The sequence below is a fragment of the Eptesicus fuscus genome, chromosome 15 (assembly GCF_027574615.1).
Source record: "Eptesicus fuscus isolate TK198812 chromosome 15, DD_ASM_mEF_20220401, whole genome shotgun sequence".
NCBI lineage: Eukaryota > Metazoa > Chordata > Mammalia > Chiroptera > Vespertilionidae > Eptesicus > Eptesicus fuscus.
The window spans coordinates 48400111-48418265 of NC_072487.1; the positions used below are offsets into that span (position 1 = coordinate 48400111).

Here is an 18155-nt window from a genome sequence, read left to right on the forward strand (position 1 = left end):
TAAGTATCATTAAAAGATAAATACCATATTATCTCACTTACATGTGGAATCCAATGGACAAATTAAATGGACACAAAACAGAACCGGAGGGAAGGAGTGGGAGTAGGGAACTAGCCAATGGACGCAGACAACAGAACAGTGAAGGCCAGGGGAGGGGAGGGGGGCTGGGTGGTAGTGGGCAAAGGGGTAAAATGGGGGACATCTGCAATACTGCCAAAACAATAAATAAGCACTATGCACTGACTCACAAGCCAGACACGTCATGAACTGCCAGCTGACAAGCATTCTTGGCAACCCACCAGGTCCAGGCCTTCTTTGACTGCCAGTAGCCAGGTGGTCTTCACTAGCAGTTGGGGAAGATGGCAGCAAAAATGGTGGCATTCCTCCTGTAACTCAGTTGGGTTATCATTATCTTGGGTCAAATAATCACGATTTCTCAGGCCCCCTTTTAATCTAGCAATCCTACGTGTGTGTGCTCAACTTTTCTAAAATGTGAATTTTTTCCTTATTAAAATAATTGCCCTTGCCCTGGCTGTTATAGCTAAGTGGTTAGAGCATCTGCCCGAGGACTGGAGGGTCACAGGTTCAATTCCAAGTCAGGTGCACATACTTGGGTTGCAGGTTGACCTTGGCCCCCAAAGGGCATGCACGGGAGGCAACCAATCCATGTGTCTCTCGTTTTTCTCTCCTTCCCTCCCACCCCTCCACTCTAGAGCAGGCGTCCTCAAACTACGGCCCGCGGGCCACATGTGTTTTTGCCGTTTTGTTTTTTTACTTCAAAATAAGATATGTGCAGTGTGCATAGGAATTTGTTCATAGTTTTTTTTTTAAAACTATAGTCCGGCCCTCCAACGGTCTGAGGGACAGTGAACTGGCCCCCTGTTTAAAAAGTCTGAGGACCCCTGCTCTAGAGGACCCAGAAGGCCACCCAGCCACTGTCCTAATGGACCCCTGGCACATTCAGTTGTCGTTAGGGCCCAATTACATTTCTGTGTCTAGAAAATAAATGTATTAAAAACGCAAAGAACCCCACCTCTACATATAAAATTAAGTTTTAGCCCTGGCTGGGTGGCTCAATTGGTTGGAGCATTGTCCCATATACCAAAAGGTTTCAGGTTCAATCCCCAGTCACAGCACGTACCAGAGGCAACTGATCAATGTTTCTCTCCCACACCGATGTTTCTCTCTCTCTCTACCCCTTCCTCTCTCTCTAAAATCAATAAACATATCCTTGGGCGAGGATTAAAAATAATAATAAAAAGTTTTATTTTAAAAGGTAAAAATTTATACATCCTTATAAAAGAAGTGGTAACATTTTCACCAATGTAAAACATCACAGAATTAAAATCACAGTTTGGATCTTCAAGATTCAAGTGTTGTATCCCATTAAGTAAAATGTGGTCAGTTTTAAGATAGAAATGCCTCCTCTGGATATCCTGTTCTCAATCAAGTCTTTCTTTATCACCATCATCTCACACAGTAGGATAGCTGGCCGCGGTGGCGATTCCACAGTGGTTGTTCCGGTCTTTGGCCATCTTTATGTAGCCATTCTTGCCCCAAGTTTCACCCCAGCTGAAAAAAGAGAGGGTTTTCCATTTTATTCAAATAATCAAACACATTTACTTTTATTAACAACTACGCCTGATACTTAAACAGTGCACCAGAGAGGCCCAAACAGATCCAGAAAGAATCAGGAGAGGCAGTTCTAGTTCCTGGCTGAGTTCTAAGCCTGCACATAACTTCGATCCCCAAACCTTTCACAGAACTGCAAAATTAGATTAAAAAAAGGAAACGCTTGGGGCCAGATGTGTTTCAGAACTAAAAAAATTTTCAAATTAGAAATGTAATGGTACAAAAACTGTATCGATTCTCCAGCAAGCTGAGGCAGAATCTTCATGTTATAGTCACACGTTCGTATGCTGTGTTCCTTTAAGTGGGATCAAGATTCTGGAATTTCGGCAGAAGACTTTATCCCACTTAAGGAACACAGAGGCATACGAATGTGTGATCATAACGTTAAATTTCGGCCCTAGCCGATTTTGCTCAGTGGTTAAGAGCATCAGTCCACGAGTTCCATTCCGGTCAAGGGCATGGTGTGGGAGGCAACCAATCAATGTGTCTCTCACATATCAATATTTCTTTCTCTGTCTCTCCCCCTCCCTTCCAATCTCTCTAAAAAAATCAATGCAGCCCTAGCCGTTTTGGCTCTATGGATAGAGCATCGGAGCATCAGCCTGCGGACTGAAGGGTTCCAGGTTCGATTCCAGTCAAGGGCACATGCCTGGGTTGCAGGCTCATTCCCAGTAGGGGGGCGTGCAGGAGGCAGCCGATCAACAATTCTCTTTCATCACTGAAGGATTCTCTTTCATCTCTCTCTCTCTCTCCCTCTTCCTTCCTCTCTGAAATCAATAAAAATATATTTTAAAAATAAATTTTAAAAATCAATGCAAGAAAAAAAAAATCCTCCAGTGAGGATTAACAAAAAAATAAACAAACAGGACTATACAGAGGAAAAAAAAAAAGACTTCTGGAATTTCAGAAGTGTGCTCAAGAGTTTGAAGACCTGTATCCATATACTGATTCCAAAAATGTCTCCCTTTTCAAATATAAGTATTTTTAGCCGTTTATACCTGTTCTTGACAATCCAATATTTATTGTTACTTGATTCTTCTCCTTCAAAGCCAAAGCCAACCACCAGAACACCATGATCGAGATCCACGCTGCTGCAGTGCCGCTCATAATAAATGCCTGGGAAAGTAAAATTCAATATTGGCATGACAACCTCCAACTGGCAGGTGACAGTAACCCTGCATATCAACTACAGTAAGGAAGGCATCTCAAAATTCAGCTAAATGATAGATCAACCAAAGGACTTGTGTGCTTGCATATGAGCCTAACCAGTGATCACGGACAACAGGGGGATGGGGGCATGCGTGTGTGGGGGTTTGGGATGGGAATGGGGAGGGTGGGGTTGATGACAAATACGGGATACCTTAATCAATAAAGTAATTAAAAATAAATAAATAAATAAATTCAGCTAAATGACATAAAACCAAGTAAGATTTGAAAACAATATATTTTTTTTTTTATCTAGGCTAGGGACTTAGGCCCTCATCTAACACTAGCAGAAATCTGAATTGGCACAATCTCTTTTGTAAACAACGTGTCAGTCAGGAGGCATAAAGACACTCTGGAAGCCTTGCATCCTACTTTTAGGATGTCAGTCTTAGGAAACAGCACAGAACGCAAAATTACTTGAGTCAAAGGATCTCTCTAGTTTTAATTACAATAGTAAAATTCTTTGGAAAATTTTAAAGGCCTAACAACTGGAAAAGGGTCAAATATACAGTATTAAGCGATACCAATCAAATTATGTAGCCATTTAAATATATTTGTGACGTGCTTGAAATCATGAGGACATAGCTCAAGTAATGTCAAATGGAAACACCAGGGAAAGACATTATGTGTGCACAGTGAACAATGCTAAATCCACACGCCCAGAAAGTATGCAAACCAAAGAGTGAATCTTGCTTTCTGTCATGGTGGTTTTCCAGTTTTTCTGCCTAAATTTCTACACAGACAATGCTTACCATCTTCGTAGAACTGGAAGCTAAGATGGCTTGCATCTATAGCAACAGAGATGGGCCCCACGGATGCCACTGCCTTCATGAGGGCACTCTCCTGCGCAGGGATGTCCACGAAGCCAGTGACGTTGGCAACAGAATCCTCGGGCCTGTATTTGCAGGGTCCATCCTTTAAAGGGAAAGGGGAAGAGATGTGATTACTAACGCACCTCCCGGGAAGCCCGAGTTTCAGACAGTACGCAGCTCCGTGATTTCCAGGTTACGTTTGTGAAATGCTACTGGCTGTTTTGAAAATGAAAAACTAGCCGGTGTCTATTCAATGAGGCGCTGTCGAGCTATCTCTCCATAAGAAATGTTTCACTCTGAAGAATAGTGTGCTACATATAGAATGGCATGTATGTCTCCATGTTACACAGAAATAAGAACTGTGAACATCCCAAACAGAACTGTTCAAGACTGATACAGTTTGATGAAAGTTCTGACGGTTTACATATATAGACTCTACAGTCTAAAATATGGATTCTTAAAAAAAAAAAATTAAAAATAAAATAAAATAGGAATTCTAAATATGGCATCTGTTTGCTCTGAGGTGCTCAACTTTCAAAAGGAATGGCACAGAGATAAGAACTTTGCTTACCTTTGCTTGATATGGATAGGACTCCTCTGAGTCCAGGCCTCCGTTGGACTTCACATACTGGAAGGCATTGTCCATTAGGCCACCACTGCAGCCCTCATTGCCTTGAGCCTGAGAGCAGTCCACAAGGTTCTGCTCACTCAATGAGATAAGTTTGCCAGTTTTCCGGAACATCTGTCCTTCAAGGGCACCAGTTGCACTAAATGCCCAACAAGAACCGCATTGACCCTGAAAACAATATAGAAGCTCTCAGTCTGCAGAACAAATAGCAAGGTTTTGACAACTTGGCCAACAATGTGTCAACTCTTAAAAATCAGTGAAACACATATTGTCCCAGTCTGCCATAGCCATGACGCAAATATTGGAGAGAGACCTGCTGAGTATCGTCCTACCTGGTTCTTCACGGGAGTTACATAGCCTTCTTCCCTCCAATCCACGGTTGGGGGGATTTCAGCGACGTAAGGTTCCCGGAAAACTCTCCTTCTCTTGAGCTTCTGGTTCTGATGGCCATTCATCACCTGCGTGAACTCTTCGTTGGTCTTCAAGGAAAAGGAAGTAGAATGTTGGCAAGCAAGGCATTATTTTGGTAGAGTACCGAGTGAGGAGAGAAAGCGCAAGGTAAGCCTCCCAAGCCACACTCACCATGTCACCAAAAGCATTCATTGCCAAGGTGAAGCTCTGTCTCCCCAGGTTGTATTCTTGGTTGTGCAGGTCGATCATTTTCATATTCTTCTCCCACACGGATCTCCTCCATCCTTCTTCGTTCTAGAGGCAAACATATAGCCAACCTATCCTTTTTATTTCTATTTAAAACCAAGTCACCTTCACCAAGTGGATTTGGAGAAGAGAAACCATGGCCAGGGAAGGTTTCTACTTCTGTTCTCCAGTACCCATACACCGGCGAGGTTTGCCCCATATTGTGCTCAGTAATTGGTGTCATGAAGTCATTGCCTTAGGAAGAGCCAGCTTCAAGAAGCTACTGTCTGCACTAGCTGGTTTGGCTCAGTGGATAGAGCATAGGCCTGGGGACTGAAGGGTCCCAGGTTCAATTCTGGTCAAGGGCATATTCCTGGGTTTCGTGCTCGATCCCCAGTAGGGGGCGTGCAGGAGGCAGCCAATCAATGATTCTCATCATTGATATTTCTCTCTCCCTCTCCCTTCCTCTCTGAAATCAATGAAAAAATATATTTTTTTCTAAATATATTTTTATTGGTTTTTTTTACAGAGAGAAAGGGAGAGGGATAGAGTTAGAAACATTGATGAGAGAAAATCCATCAGCTGTCTTCTGCACGCCCCCTACTGGGGATAGAGCCTGCAACCAAGCGCCTCGATTGGCTGCTGAGGCCTGTGGTCGGGGCCTGCGAGTGTGGAATTCCAGGAACCTGTTTAGGTTCGCTCCGAATTGCTGCAGGCAGACCCGAGGGATGGAGGTGTGGAGGGAGGAGAGAGGAGGGCCCAGGGACTGTGCTGAGGAGCTCGGCGCCTCCCTGGGACTCGGATCACCCCATGACCACCGAATTCATGCCCTCGACCAGAATCAAAACCAGAATCCAACCCAGGACCTTTTGTCCACAGCCCGACGCAATATCGGATATCAGAGTCTATCCACTGAGCCAAACCGGTTAGGACAATAAAAAATATATACATTTTTTTAATTGATTTTAGAGAGGAAGGAAGAGGGAGAGAAAGGTAGAAACATCAATGATGAGAGAGAATCATTAATCGGCTGGCTCCTGCACGCCCCCCACTGGGAATCGAGCCCGCAACTCATGAAGTGCCCTTGGCCGGAATCGAACCTGGGACCTTTCAGTCCGCAGGCCGAGGCTCTATCCATTGAGCCAAACCAGCTAGGGCTAAAAATGTATTTCAAAGAAAACAAAAAGCTACTTTACTTTCTGCTATAAACTCCCAAAAGCCGGGCCCATTCTCTCTGGATAATTTCAGACGTTACCAACCGAGCCATATAGTTTCCTGTGCGTTGCCTTCCACTGGTGCCATCGTGCCTCCAAACTTCCATCAAGTTTTGGAGCAGCTGAAGCTATTCCCAAGTAAAGGGCAATCAAGAAGAATGAAGGACTCATGTTCCAAAACCTAGGGAGGGAAAAGAAAGTGGTATCCGATTACACCAGTCCGCCTACAAAGCCATCCTTCCTTCTTGAGACGTCACAGGTGTAAAAAATGAATTTATCCTCCCAAGTATTTACCCCAGGGCTGTGGAGGGAGGCTAGGCGTGTGGGCGGAGAAAACCAGCCCAGAGACCCCACTCCTGCACCGGGACGGGGACAGACGCTCCCGAGGCTCAGAGCACCGCGGGGGCCGCGGACAGCAGCCCCGCAGGGCCGGGCCTGGGAGGTGCGGGCTGCTCCCCGCTCCACACAAGCCCACCGCTGCCCCGAGCGCAGGGAGCCCGCAGACGGAGGTCAGGCTGCCTTGCCCGCCACGCCAGGACCCGGGACGGTGCCTCCTGGAAGTCCCGAGCCCACCACCCACAAGGCTGGTTCCCGGGGTGGCCCAGCAGCCTCGGCCCCGGCCCGCGACGCTCACCTTCGGGGGCGCAGCCGAACAGGAACCGTCAGCTCGTGCGGGTCCAGGATCTCCGACGGCTGTGACTCCTCCGCGGCAGCGGATTTAAAGCCTCGGGAATTCGGCCCGAGCGGCCCGCCCCCACGTAGCCTGCCAAGCGCCTCGATTGGCTGATGGGGCCTGTGGGCGGGGCCTGCGAGCGTGGAATTCCAGGCACCTGATTAGGTTCGCCCCGCATTGCCGCAGGCAGACCGGAGGGATGGAGGTGTGGAGGGAGGAGAGAGGGGGGCCCTAGGACTGTGCTGAGGAGCTCGGCGCCTCCCTGGGACCCAGATCACCCCAGGACCCCGAATTCATGAGCCCAGCACGTGGTTCACGAAAAGAAGCCTGTGGGGAGGGTCCAGCCCAGACCAAACCAGAGGGAGTCGGACCTGCATTACCACCATTTGTCCACCATCCAGAGCTGAGGGGTCAGTGCCGACATGTACACATGAGGAACTGGTGGACATTGAAATTGGGTCTCAAAAGAACTGTTGGTCCAGAAAGAAACTCACTACAGACTGATTCATTTGCCTGTCAGCATAACTATTATTGCTCGTCTCACATTCGGTTCTTGTAAGTATATCTCTAGTGACACATGATCTCGCTCATCTAGGGGAAATGATGAACAACATAGACTGAGGAACAAGAACAGAACCAGAAACAAGGAGGCATCGATCGGACTGTCGGGCCTCAGAGGGAGGGTAGGGGAGGGTGGGGGGAGGGGGGAGAGATCAACCAAAGGACTTGTGTGCATGCATATGAGCCTAACCAATGGTTAAGTTCAACAGGGGGTTCGGGCATCCGTGGGGAGGGGTGTGGGATGGGAATGGGGGGATGAGGACAAATGTGTGACACCTTAATCAATAAAGAAATTAAAAAAAAAAAAAAAGAAGAAGCCTGTGGGAAGCCCCAAGTGCTTTTTCAGTGTGCCTTGCTTGTGCCGAAATCTCCCCGAGGGCGGAGGACGGGATGATCTGGCGAGGGATTCCTGTTTATTAGACAGTGAAGGCGGGGCTGGGCGCCAGAATTCAGAGCCCTCGGGCAGATGCGTTATCTTGGTTTCAGGATGGGTGCAGCTGGGTTTTGGGAGAATCTGGAAGGGTATGGCCATAGCCAAATCACGGCCAAAGGGAGGGAGTAGGCCGGGTATTTTGTGAGGCTCCTTTCCTGCCTTCCGGGTCAGGAGTCTTCTTCCTTCCCAAGCCTTTCTCAAAACCGACCGAAAGGAGTCATTTAGGGAAGAATTTGATTTAACAGGAGGAAGAGGAAAGGCTGAAAGAGGAAGCTCCTTTTACCTCCCCATTCTGGGTTCTGGATTGTCTTCCTCAACGTGCTTTTCCTGAGATTTCGTTTAAGAAATTTCCTTTAATGACATTTACTTCAGTGATTTTTACTTTAACCTGTATTTAATGTCAGGATTTAAATGAATCTGTGAAAACGTTTTAAGTAAAGAAAATATATTAAATATTAATGTACATAATTAAGAAGTCCCTAGAAACACTGTACATTTTCCTTTTTTATTACATAAACAAACTCATTGTTGAAAATACCTTTTTAAAAATATACAATCTTGCCCTTGACGGTTTGCCCTCAGATTGAAGGGTCCCGGGTTCGATTCCAGTCAAGGGCACATGCCTGGGTTGCGGGCTCGATCCCCAGTGTGGGGCATGCAGGAGGCAGCCAATCGATGATTCTCTTTCATCATTGATGTTTCTATCTCTCTCTACTTTTCCCTCCTCTCTAAAATCAATAAAAAATTTTAAAAAAATTAAAAAGAGCATGTTCTTCATTTGCAGGCTTAATCCCCAGCCCTCATCCAGGGCACATACAGGAGGCAACCAATGGATGAGTCTCTCTCACATCAATGTTTCTCTCTCTCTGTCTCTCCCCCTCCCTTCCACCCTGTAAAAATCTATGGAAAAATATACTCGGGAGAGGATTAACAACAAAAATATATATATCATTACCTCGTGTTCCTTTCCACATCACCTTTTTCTATGCATGTTTTAAATTATTTTGATAAAAATGGAGTCAAGGTCCATGTGAATTTGTAAACTAATTTCTATTTAGCACTAAATTGATAAACCTAAAATCACAATCAGATGCATAATCTTTTTAACTGTGGTAATATGTATGTAACAAAATATCTATTTTAACTATTTTTAAGTGTAGAGTTTAGTGGCATTAAGTTCATTCACATTGTTGTCCAGCCATCACCACTGTCCATGTTCGGAACTTTTCATCTTCCCAAACTGAAACTCTATCTATACTCATTAAACAATAACTCTGCATTCCTCCCACCCCCCAGCCCCTGCACGCCCCCTACTGGGGATAGAGTCACACCGCGGGCATGTGCCCTGACCAGGAATCCTCCTGTTTCCTGGGTCCATGCTCAACCACTGAGCCACACCGGCCAGGCCCAAATCTAAAACTTGACCAAGAATCATCTCAGAGAAATATCAGAGAAGACCATTTAAGCAAAAATTGGTAACATTTATTTTCACAAAAGTTGTTAAATTATGTATTACAGAAAGACATCATTTTGTTCTTATCTCTACTCTTCTGGGCCAGTTTCTTTGTTAGATAACTCAGATGAGTGCTATTTATTCAAATGGCCACATTTTATATAAGTGACCAGTCCTTAGCTCGGACTTTAATAAAATACAGTTGGCAGATTTCCCAATTTTTAAAAAAATGCAATCTCTGTGAGAAAGTTTATTCTTGAGTGCATCTGTCTAGATTTCTTTCTTTTTAAAAAATGTATTTTATTGATTTTTTACAGAGAGGAAGGGAGAGGGATAGAGAGTTAGAAACATCAATCAGCTACTTCCTACACCCCCACCACTGGGGATGTGCCCGCAACCAAGGTACATGCCCTTGACCGGAATCAAACCTGGGACCTTTCAGTCCACAGGCCTATGCTCTATCCACTGAGCCAAACCGGTTAAGACATGTCTAGATTTCTTTTGCTCGCTAGAAAAACAGGATATAATTCTCTACCGCATCTCTGGCAGTTTTAAACCTTAGAAAAATGAACAAATCTAGTGTGGTGGTATTCAAGACCCTGAGGCCACTTAACGCTTCTCCCCAATATAACAGCTCCTCCCATTTGTTGTAAGTCAATGAGCCAAGCTTACTTTTATAAGGCATTCTCCAGACAGCTGTCCAATTGTTTTGTGGTGTGGATTCCAGATACAATGGCATGGGTTCAAGTACCAAATACACCCCTGACCACCTGGGTAAACCCTCTACCTCCCAGGGTTGGAGGAGGAGGGATGAGAATTCACTGAAGTGCTTACATAGTGCCTGACCTGTGTAGGCCATCAGTTCAGACTAGCTACTGCGTTGTTTTTTTAGATATATTTTTGTTGATTTCAGAGAGGAAGGGAGGAGAGGTAGAAACATCAGTGATGAGAAAGAATCATTGATCAGCCGCCTCCTGCACCCATTACTGGGGATGGAGCTCACAGCCGGGGCATGTGCCCTGACCAGGAATTGAACTATGATCTCCTTCCTGGTTCATAGGTGGACATCAACCACTGAGCAATACCAGCTGGGCCATTACTGCATTATTTTATTTTAATATATATTTCATTGATTTTTTTTTTTACAGAGAGGAAGGGAGAAGGATAGAGAGTTAGAAACATCGATGAGAGAGAAACATCAATCAGCTGCCTCCTGCACACTCCCTACTGGGTATGTGCCCGCAACCAAGGTACATGCCCTTGATCGGAATTGAACCTGGGACCCTTCAGTTCTCAGGCCGATGCTCTATCCACTGAGCCAAACCGGTTGAGCATTACTGCATTATTTTTAACCAGAGGTAACATTTTATGTAAAGGGTTAACTGGTGCTTATAAAGAATTTAAGTGTAAGAACAGTTTTGGCTTAAGCAACCCTTTGTTACGTTTCTGTGTGTCTAAAGAAAAATTGTCCAAACTCCTCTCTGGGTGAGAATGGGGGTAACCCCCCTCAGATATCCCCCTGAGGAGACTGCAGACACCCTGGGACTCATGGGGGCAGGAACAATACACCATCAGCATCCCAGAAAACCTCAAACCACGAATGAAAGGCCAAGTCCAGGTACGCCCAGCTGAAAGGGACCTTGTGTTTGTAATCAATCTTCTTAGGAGGAACTCTGAGAGACTTGGAAAGGAAAAAAATCACTCAGTAGGACTGCATTAGACTTAGGAGTCCTACCAGCACCCTTTCTACCTGCCTTCGCAACATAGTAAGGAGAACGCCTGTTGACTTACTATGTATTTCTCTTTACTTGTAGAGTTTCCGTCATGGTCATCCTTACCTTTCAGCTGTCTCCCATTTCTCCCGATCACAGCCCAGAGAATAGTGATGAAAGCTGGGGGACAGAACATTGCCTAAAAAAAACACCTTTTTATTATAAAAATGTGAACCCAAAACGCTCTCCCCATCCCCAAGCCTCAGGCATTGATTAGCCCAGCTCCCTGGGCGTGGCAGGGAGGAAGTGCCCAGCACCAAGGTCCCAGGGGATTAGACACCCAGGTAGAGGCAGCTGCTGAGGTCTGTGTCCCAGGGTGAGTGGCTGGGCCAGCTGCCTAAGGGGCAATCTTCATGAAACCTCTGCCGACCCGAGACCCTTCTATCCACACAGAGCTCCCCGAGATGATGTAGAAAACGTCAGCACAAACATCACTGCACTAGGATAGCTGCTGCCCTGAGAGGCTTCTTCTGATTCCCAGGCGCCCCTCACCCCCATCATGTGTCCTCTGCAGTGCTTTCTGGTGCAGGTCAGCCTGCTGGGAATCTCGTTAAAATGCAGTTTCTCAGTGGGCGGGAGTGGGCTAGGGCCTGAGACCGCGCATGTTCCCAGGCTGTCCTGTGCAGACTGTACTTGAGTGGCAGAAGCGTCTCCTGACAGAGCACTCGCGCTTCCTTCCTCAGGGGTCCTGCTCTGCTTCTTGGTCATTGCCGCTGATCGCCGGGAAGACCTGGCTGGCAATCCTGAGATTTGACACTGACAGGAAGCTCCCTGCCGCATCGGGGTGATCCTCAACTGTGTGATCCTCAAGCTGGGAGCTGCATCCGAGGGGGCGCAGCGCCTCCAGCCAGCTGAGCGCCGGGTGCAGAACCCCGCCAGCCCGCTGGAGCACTCGAGTTCCTCCAACACAAACTCAGCAGTTTCTGCATCCTCCATTTTTGTTAGTCTTTTTTTAGCTTCTTCTAGAATTTGGAGGTTAGAACGGTGGGCGTGTCGGTCGTGCCAGGAAGAACTGCGCTGGTCTTCCAAGTGATGCTGCCTTTTCGCGCTGAGCCTCTCATTGTTCAGGTGAACAACTACATCTTCTCATCAGGTGTCTCCTGTCCTCTCTCTGTTCCTCTCTGTTCTCCTCGGCTCAGTGAGGCCTTGCCCCTGAGAGTCATTCACCTTTGCCTCTTACAGCAGCGTTCACGGACGTGGGAGACAAGAACTTTTTAGGACTTCAGATGGCAGTGGTGGTTGCATTCTCCCCCTCTCCCGTGACCCCTCGTGGACAGGTCAAACGGCATTTTCTATTGCGTGCCTTTTGATGGACTGACTTTAAAGATACGTGAAATTTTCTTTTATTACCTTCAAAATTTTCCCCAGAAACATTTTCAATTGTCAATAAGAGAACTTTGTTTGGAGGTGGTTTTGGAGAGAGACACAGAATATTTCTAATTTGAATGCAATTAAATCTATTTTCAAGGAAGTTTTTTTTCACTTTGGAATTTAATTCTGTTGTGTGTGTAGCTATAGTTTTGGTTTATTTAGAGCAGAGTGAACCTTAGACTGCAGCTTCCCCAAGGCCAGTGGTCGGCAAACTGCGGCTCGCGAGCCACATGCGGCTCTTTGGCCCCTTGAGTGTGGCTCTTCCACAAAATACCACGGCCTAGGCGAGTCTATTTTGAAGAAGTGGCGTTAGAAGAAGTTTAAGTTTAAAAAATTTGGCTCTCAAAAGAAATTTCAATCGTTGTACTGTTGATATTTGGCTCTGTTGACTAATGAGTTTGCCGACCACTGCCCAAGCCCAACTGACCTTAATTTCTCCTGTTTTTACAACCAATTACTAGTACATCAGTGCTATGCAGGTAAAATGCAAGTGCTGAGGAACCAACATGATCTCTGCTCTGTTTGGGAGCAGACACGGATGCAGCAGTAGCAATCATGTAAGTATGTTGAGCTGATCATAATTTTTTGTTTTGTTTTGTTAATTCTCACCAGAGGATATTTTTTTCCATTGATTTTTTTAGAAAGTGGAAGGGAGGGGAGACACACAGAGAGAGAAACATTGATGTGAGAGAGACAAATCGATCGGTTGCCTCTAGAACGTGCCCTGATTGAGCCTGCAACCCAGGTAACGTGTCCTTGACTGGAATTGAATCTGAGACCCTTCAGTCTTCAGGCCAATGCTCTAACCATTGAGAAACCCAGCTAGGGCTGATCATAATTTTTTTTATGTCCTGTAGTTTATCTGTTCAGTTTCATCACTGAAGTTGTTTCAGGTCATGTCTTAGTTGCTTCTAGCTACCACAACAAAATACAGATCAGGTGGCTCAATCATCAACACTTTATTTTCTCATAGTTCTGGAGACTAGAAGTCCACAATCAAGGTTTCAGCCAATTAATTTTCAGGTGAGAGATCTCTCCCTGGCATGCAGATGGCTACCTCTTCACTGGGTCCTCACATGGCCTTTCCTCAGCGCCTACATCCAGACGGGTAAGGAACTGGCTCTCTGGAGTCTCCTCTAATGAGGGCACTAATCTTATTGAATCAAGGCCCCACCAATATGACCTCATTTAACCTTAATTACTTCCATAGGGGTCCCATCTCCAAAGGAGGTACACTGAGGCTTTCACATAAGAATTTGCGGTAGGAGGGGACACAAACATTTAGACCACAACAGAGTACAAGTTAATTACAACAGAGTACAAGTAGATTACAAGTTAATCTCCTTGTAATAAATTTTAAGTCCCAATTTTAGCACTCAGGGGAGAGGGCCTGGTCATCAGAACACCCAGGATTGAGTCTTATCTTCACCTCTTCCCAGATGAGAGACAAGACAGGTGTCTCTGAGGTCCTGGGATCTAGCTTGTGTTCAGGAATAACAATTACCAAAAACAAACAAACAAACAAAACAAAATGAAGACAAAAAACACACCACAAACCCTGTGTACAAAGACAGCCCGTGACCCTCAAATTAGGACCAGCCCTGTCATACAAACGCTAAGAACGGCTATGAAAACAGACCTCCACCTACTTAGCTCTCCATCACGGAGATTTGGGAGCTGTCTAGCTCCTGGATTTGGAGGTTACAGGGTGACAGGCTCTTGTGGTTTATGACTTCTGGAATGGGGTCCCCTCACTTCTGGATTCTCCTCCTCTACCCCCAAACACACCTACTATCCTGTTCTTGGCCAGTGTCACATCCTTGCCCACTCCAAGGCTAAACAAATATCCCCTTTCACTTGGTTTCTCAAGAAGGCACCGGTCCTCTTACTCTCCAAATTACGTGTGCTGCCCCTGCAGGTCCCCATCCTCGTTCTCTCTGATTCCCATCTTCTTTGTTCTTCGAGGCTTCTAAAGCCATCGCTGCCTGAATCCCTCCTAAGGAAACAAGCCTTCTTTGGTGTGCACAGTGAGTTAACTGGCAAGTGTATTTAATGCAGCAAATGAGCACATGTATCTTTGGCTCAGGGACAGTCTTCATGTAGGTGGAGAGTAATCTAGGAGGAGAATATATTAGTCATGACTCCCTTAGTTGTGGTGGTGGAAGCACAACTCTGGCTTAAGAGAAATAATAATAACAATAACAACAACAATAATAATTGATTTATAGAACTTGAAAATCAGGGGTGGCCATGGCCACAGGCTTGATTGGCTCTAGTGGTTCAAACTCAGGTTACCTCCCTATCACTCCCCCTCTCATCTTACCTTCCATTTGCAACGGCTTCATTCTTCTGGGCCACGCCAGGTGCCAGGGGACATGGCCACCAGCAGTTCTAGGATAACAGTTAATAATTTGTGACCTTAGAGATTTGTCTCCAGTATTTCCTAGTCTAAAAATATTAGGCGTTTCCCAGTCACTTAAATGAAGAACCTTATTTTGGCACAGTTTCCCTTCCAGGGTTACATTAGAACAGTGTGGTTAGCCTGAGGACTATATAGGAGCAATGCAGAGTTACATTTTCCCCCTGTTAATCCTCACCCGAGAATACTTTTGCATCAACTTTTAGAGAGAGTGGAAGGGAGGGAAAGAGACAGAGTGAAAAACATGGATATGAGAAAGACACATCGATTGGTTGCCTCCCACACACGCCCCAACCAGGACCAGGGCCGAGGATCTAGCCTGCAACCGAGGTACGTGCCCTTGACCTTCATTCTGAGGACCTACACTCTATCCACCGAGCCAAACCAGCCAGGGCTAGAGTTACTTCTTGAAAACAGTAACAAAGGTTCCACTAGCTGCCTTCTTAGAAAGTTGTTCAATGTCATGACCACAAACAGAATTTAATGCCCAAGTCATTTTTGTTCACTCAGACAGCCAAATTACCATGAACAAGGATTATATAATTACAGTTGGTATTTTTAACTGTTTCAACTTGCATCCCAAGTTCTAAGGCCTACATATTAAATACAGATTTGTTTAATGAAATGTATAGTTTTATTACTCAGTATAATAAAAGTAACTGGTATGATCCTGAAATTAATATTCCAATTTGGTTCTGGTTGTCTAGTCAGCATCAGAGCTGTATACCTCCACTGTGCTTCTACAGGATGTTCACGATGTCCCATGAATAATAGGGTTCTAGTCGGCTGGTGTGGCTCAATGGTTGAGCGTTGACCTATGAACCAGGAGGTCACGGTATGATTCCCAGTCAGGGCACATGCCTGAGTTGCGCACTCAATCCCCAGTATGGGGCAAGCCAATCGATGATTCTCTCTCATCACTGATGTTTCTATCTCTCTCTCCCTTTCCCTTCCTCTTTCTGAAATCAATAAAAACATTTTTTTAAAGGGTTCCAGGCAAAGACCTTGTATGTACATATGCATAACCCATGGACACAGACAGTGGGGTGGTGAGGGCCTAGGGCAGGGGAGGCTGGAAGGGGTTGATGGGAGAATAAAGGGGACATATGTAATACTTTCAATAATGAAGATTTAAAAAAAAAAGTGTACCAGGGTCAGGCCCTGGCTGGATTGCTCAGTTGGTTAGAGCTTCTGCTTAATATGCCAGGGTTGCAGGTTCGATCCTCAGTCAGGGCACATACTAGAAGCAACCAATGAATGCATGAATAAGTAGAACAACAAATCAGTGTTTTTCTCTCCCTTCCTCTCTCTGTGCCTTCCTCTATCTCTAAAATCAATACTTTTTTTTTAAATTAAAAAAATAAAACGAATAAAAGGGTTCCAGGGTCAGCGTACTTGGGAACTACTGGATTAAATGAGTCTTCTTACCACAGAACTGACGCAGCGACACACAATCACACATTGGAGGGCAGAGGTGGCAGCACACACACACAGAGACCTGCCTGACCACAGGGCGCTTTCTTTGGAGCAGCTCCCAGCACCAGTGCTCCGCAGGACACACTTGAGGAAATGCTGATGGTCTGATTATTTGCTTTTTAAATTCAAATAATATCAGGTTTAAGGGCAAGGATCAAAACTCACTGACCTGTTGTACAAGCAGGCGTTTGCTTGAAGGTGACTTTTCATTTCAGCACTGGCAGGGACCACAGATAATAAGATCCGAGGTTGTAAAATGAATTGTATAATAAACCACCTGAGGATTCTAATACCATAATTTTGCGAACTCGTATCTAGGCCCTTTGGCAGTCTGGTCTCTGACCCTGCTTGAGTAACGAGGCCATTTTTCAGTTTAGCCTGTCTGCCCAACCAACTGCATTCCCTGCATTGTTCATTTCACCACAAGACTTGCTTTACCAGTTTCCTTTATAGACTCCAAGGGCAATTGAGGCACTGGCCATATCCTGTGACTCTACCTGCTGACCATGAGTCAACTGAAACTACCCATTCATCTTATCTCACAACCCCACTTGCTGAGACCACTGGGCCCGTAGACCCTGGGGAGTCCACTTGCCCCACCAATCAGAAGATGGATGATGTAAGTTTATGGTCTTGTTTACCTAGCAACCCTCCCTTTGATTCTTATTTTTAAAACCCTTGCCTACTCTTCCCACCTTGGAGAGTGTCTATGTTCTCTGATGTGCAAACCATATCAGAATCAAACTCTCTTAATTCCTGTGGACTTTCAAGTCCTGAGGAACTTGAAGAAATACAGGTGGTTGGACATCCTGCCAGGATGTCCTAATGAGGGCGGGGGCATATGCCCATGAAAAAGACTCCCAGTTGGTTCTGAAATGCAGCCTCTGATCCAGAAAGCCAATGACCAGTATTAGGACATCAGTCAAGAGTTTTCATTCTTAAAATCTTTCTTACTGTTTTTTTTCATTCAATGAATATTAACCAAGTGCCGTCTCTGTTCCAGGCTCTATGCCTGGCAATGGCTTGACTCCATGCTAAAATCAAACAAGGGAAGTTGTTCTTGTTTCAGCTTTAGTCTGTCTTCTGTTGATGGAAGAGAGACTATTCACCTTCATCTAGAAAGACCATTTAAAAAAAAAGATATATATATCTATATATATATATTTATATTTCTTTATTTCAGAGAGGAAGGGAGAGGAAGAGAGAGATAGAAACATTAATGATGAGAATCACTGATTGGCAGCCTTCTGCATGCCCCCTTCTGGGGATCAAGCCCGCAACCCAGCATGTGCCCTTGACCGGAATCGAACGCGGTATCCTTCAGTCCACAGGCCAATGCTCTACCCACTGAGCCAAACCATCTAGGGCTAGAAAGACCATTTAGAACCTTGAAAGAACTATTCTCAAACAGATTTCTAGCATATGTTTTATATATTCTATTGGAGTTCTTGAACAACAGGATCCAAAAAGGCAATTCCATAATAAAAGAGATACTTGTGAAATTGTGGATTATAATAATATGTATATTTGGTCTACACACACACACACACACACACACACACACACACACACACCTTTCTGGCAGAGTTCCTAAAACACTTGGACAAAGATGTCTCTTCTTATGTGTTTTTTTTTAATATACTTTATTGATTTTTTACAGAGAGGAAGGGAGAGGGACAGAGAGTCAGAAACATCGATTGGAGAGAAACATCAATCAGCTGCCTCCTGCACACCTCCCACTGGGGATGTGCCCGCAACCAAGGTACTCGAACCTGGGACCCCCCAGTCCACAGGCCGACACTCTACCCAATAAGCCAAATGGGCCAGGCTCTTATTATGTTAATGAGATGACTTTTGGACCACCAACAT

The 18155-nt window shown here is 45.3% G+C and overlaps 2 protein-coding genes across 2 annotated transcripts in view; both read right to left on the reverse strand.

Annotated features, from left to right (window-relative positions):
• Positions 1–1242: 1242 nt before the first annotated feature.
• Positions 1243–6830, reverse strand: CTSL (cathepsin L). The gene is made up of 8 exons (XM_054726758.1): positions 6763–6830; positions 6174–6309; positions 4861–4983; positions 4611–4757; positions 4222–4446; positions 3591–3753; positions 2631–2748; positions 1243–1572 (listed from the first exon to the last, which is right to left on the reverse strand). Exons 2-8 carry the CDS (start codon positions 6297–6299, stop codon positions 1473–1475), a joined length of 1002 nt encoding a protein of 333 aa, XP_054582733.1. The 5' UTR covers positions 6300–6309; positions 6763–6830; the 3' UTR covers positions 1243–1472.
• Positions 6831–17279: 10449 nt separating this feature from the next.
• RIGI (RNA sensor RIG-I) overlaps positions 17280–18155 on the reverse strand; it is a 59911-nt gene continuing 59035 nt past the window's right edge. The window contains exon 19 of the mRNA XM_054727527.1: positions 17280–17401. Within this exon, the coding sequence (XP_054583502.1) occupies positions 17327–17401 (75 nt within the window). The 3' untranslated portion in view covers positions 17280–17326. The remainder of the gene's footprint in view (positions 17402–18155) is intronic.

Bases quoted from the DNA above. Each gene is read 5' to 3' on its own strand.
- CTSL (XM_054726758.1), bottom strand. From the start codon at position 6,299: ATGAGTCCTTCATTCTTCTTGATTGCCCTTTACTTGGGAATAGCTTCA. The intron at 2,749-3,590 runs GTAAGCATTGTC...TTACTTTCCCAG, and splicing joins CTTCCAGTTCTACGAAGATG to GCATTTATTATGAGCGGCAC. The intron at 1,573-2,630 runs GTATAAACGGCT...CTCTTTTTTCAG, and splicing joins TATTGGATTGTCAAGAACAG to CTGGGGTGAAACTTGGGGCA.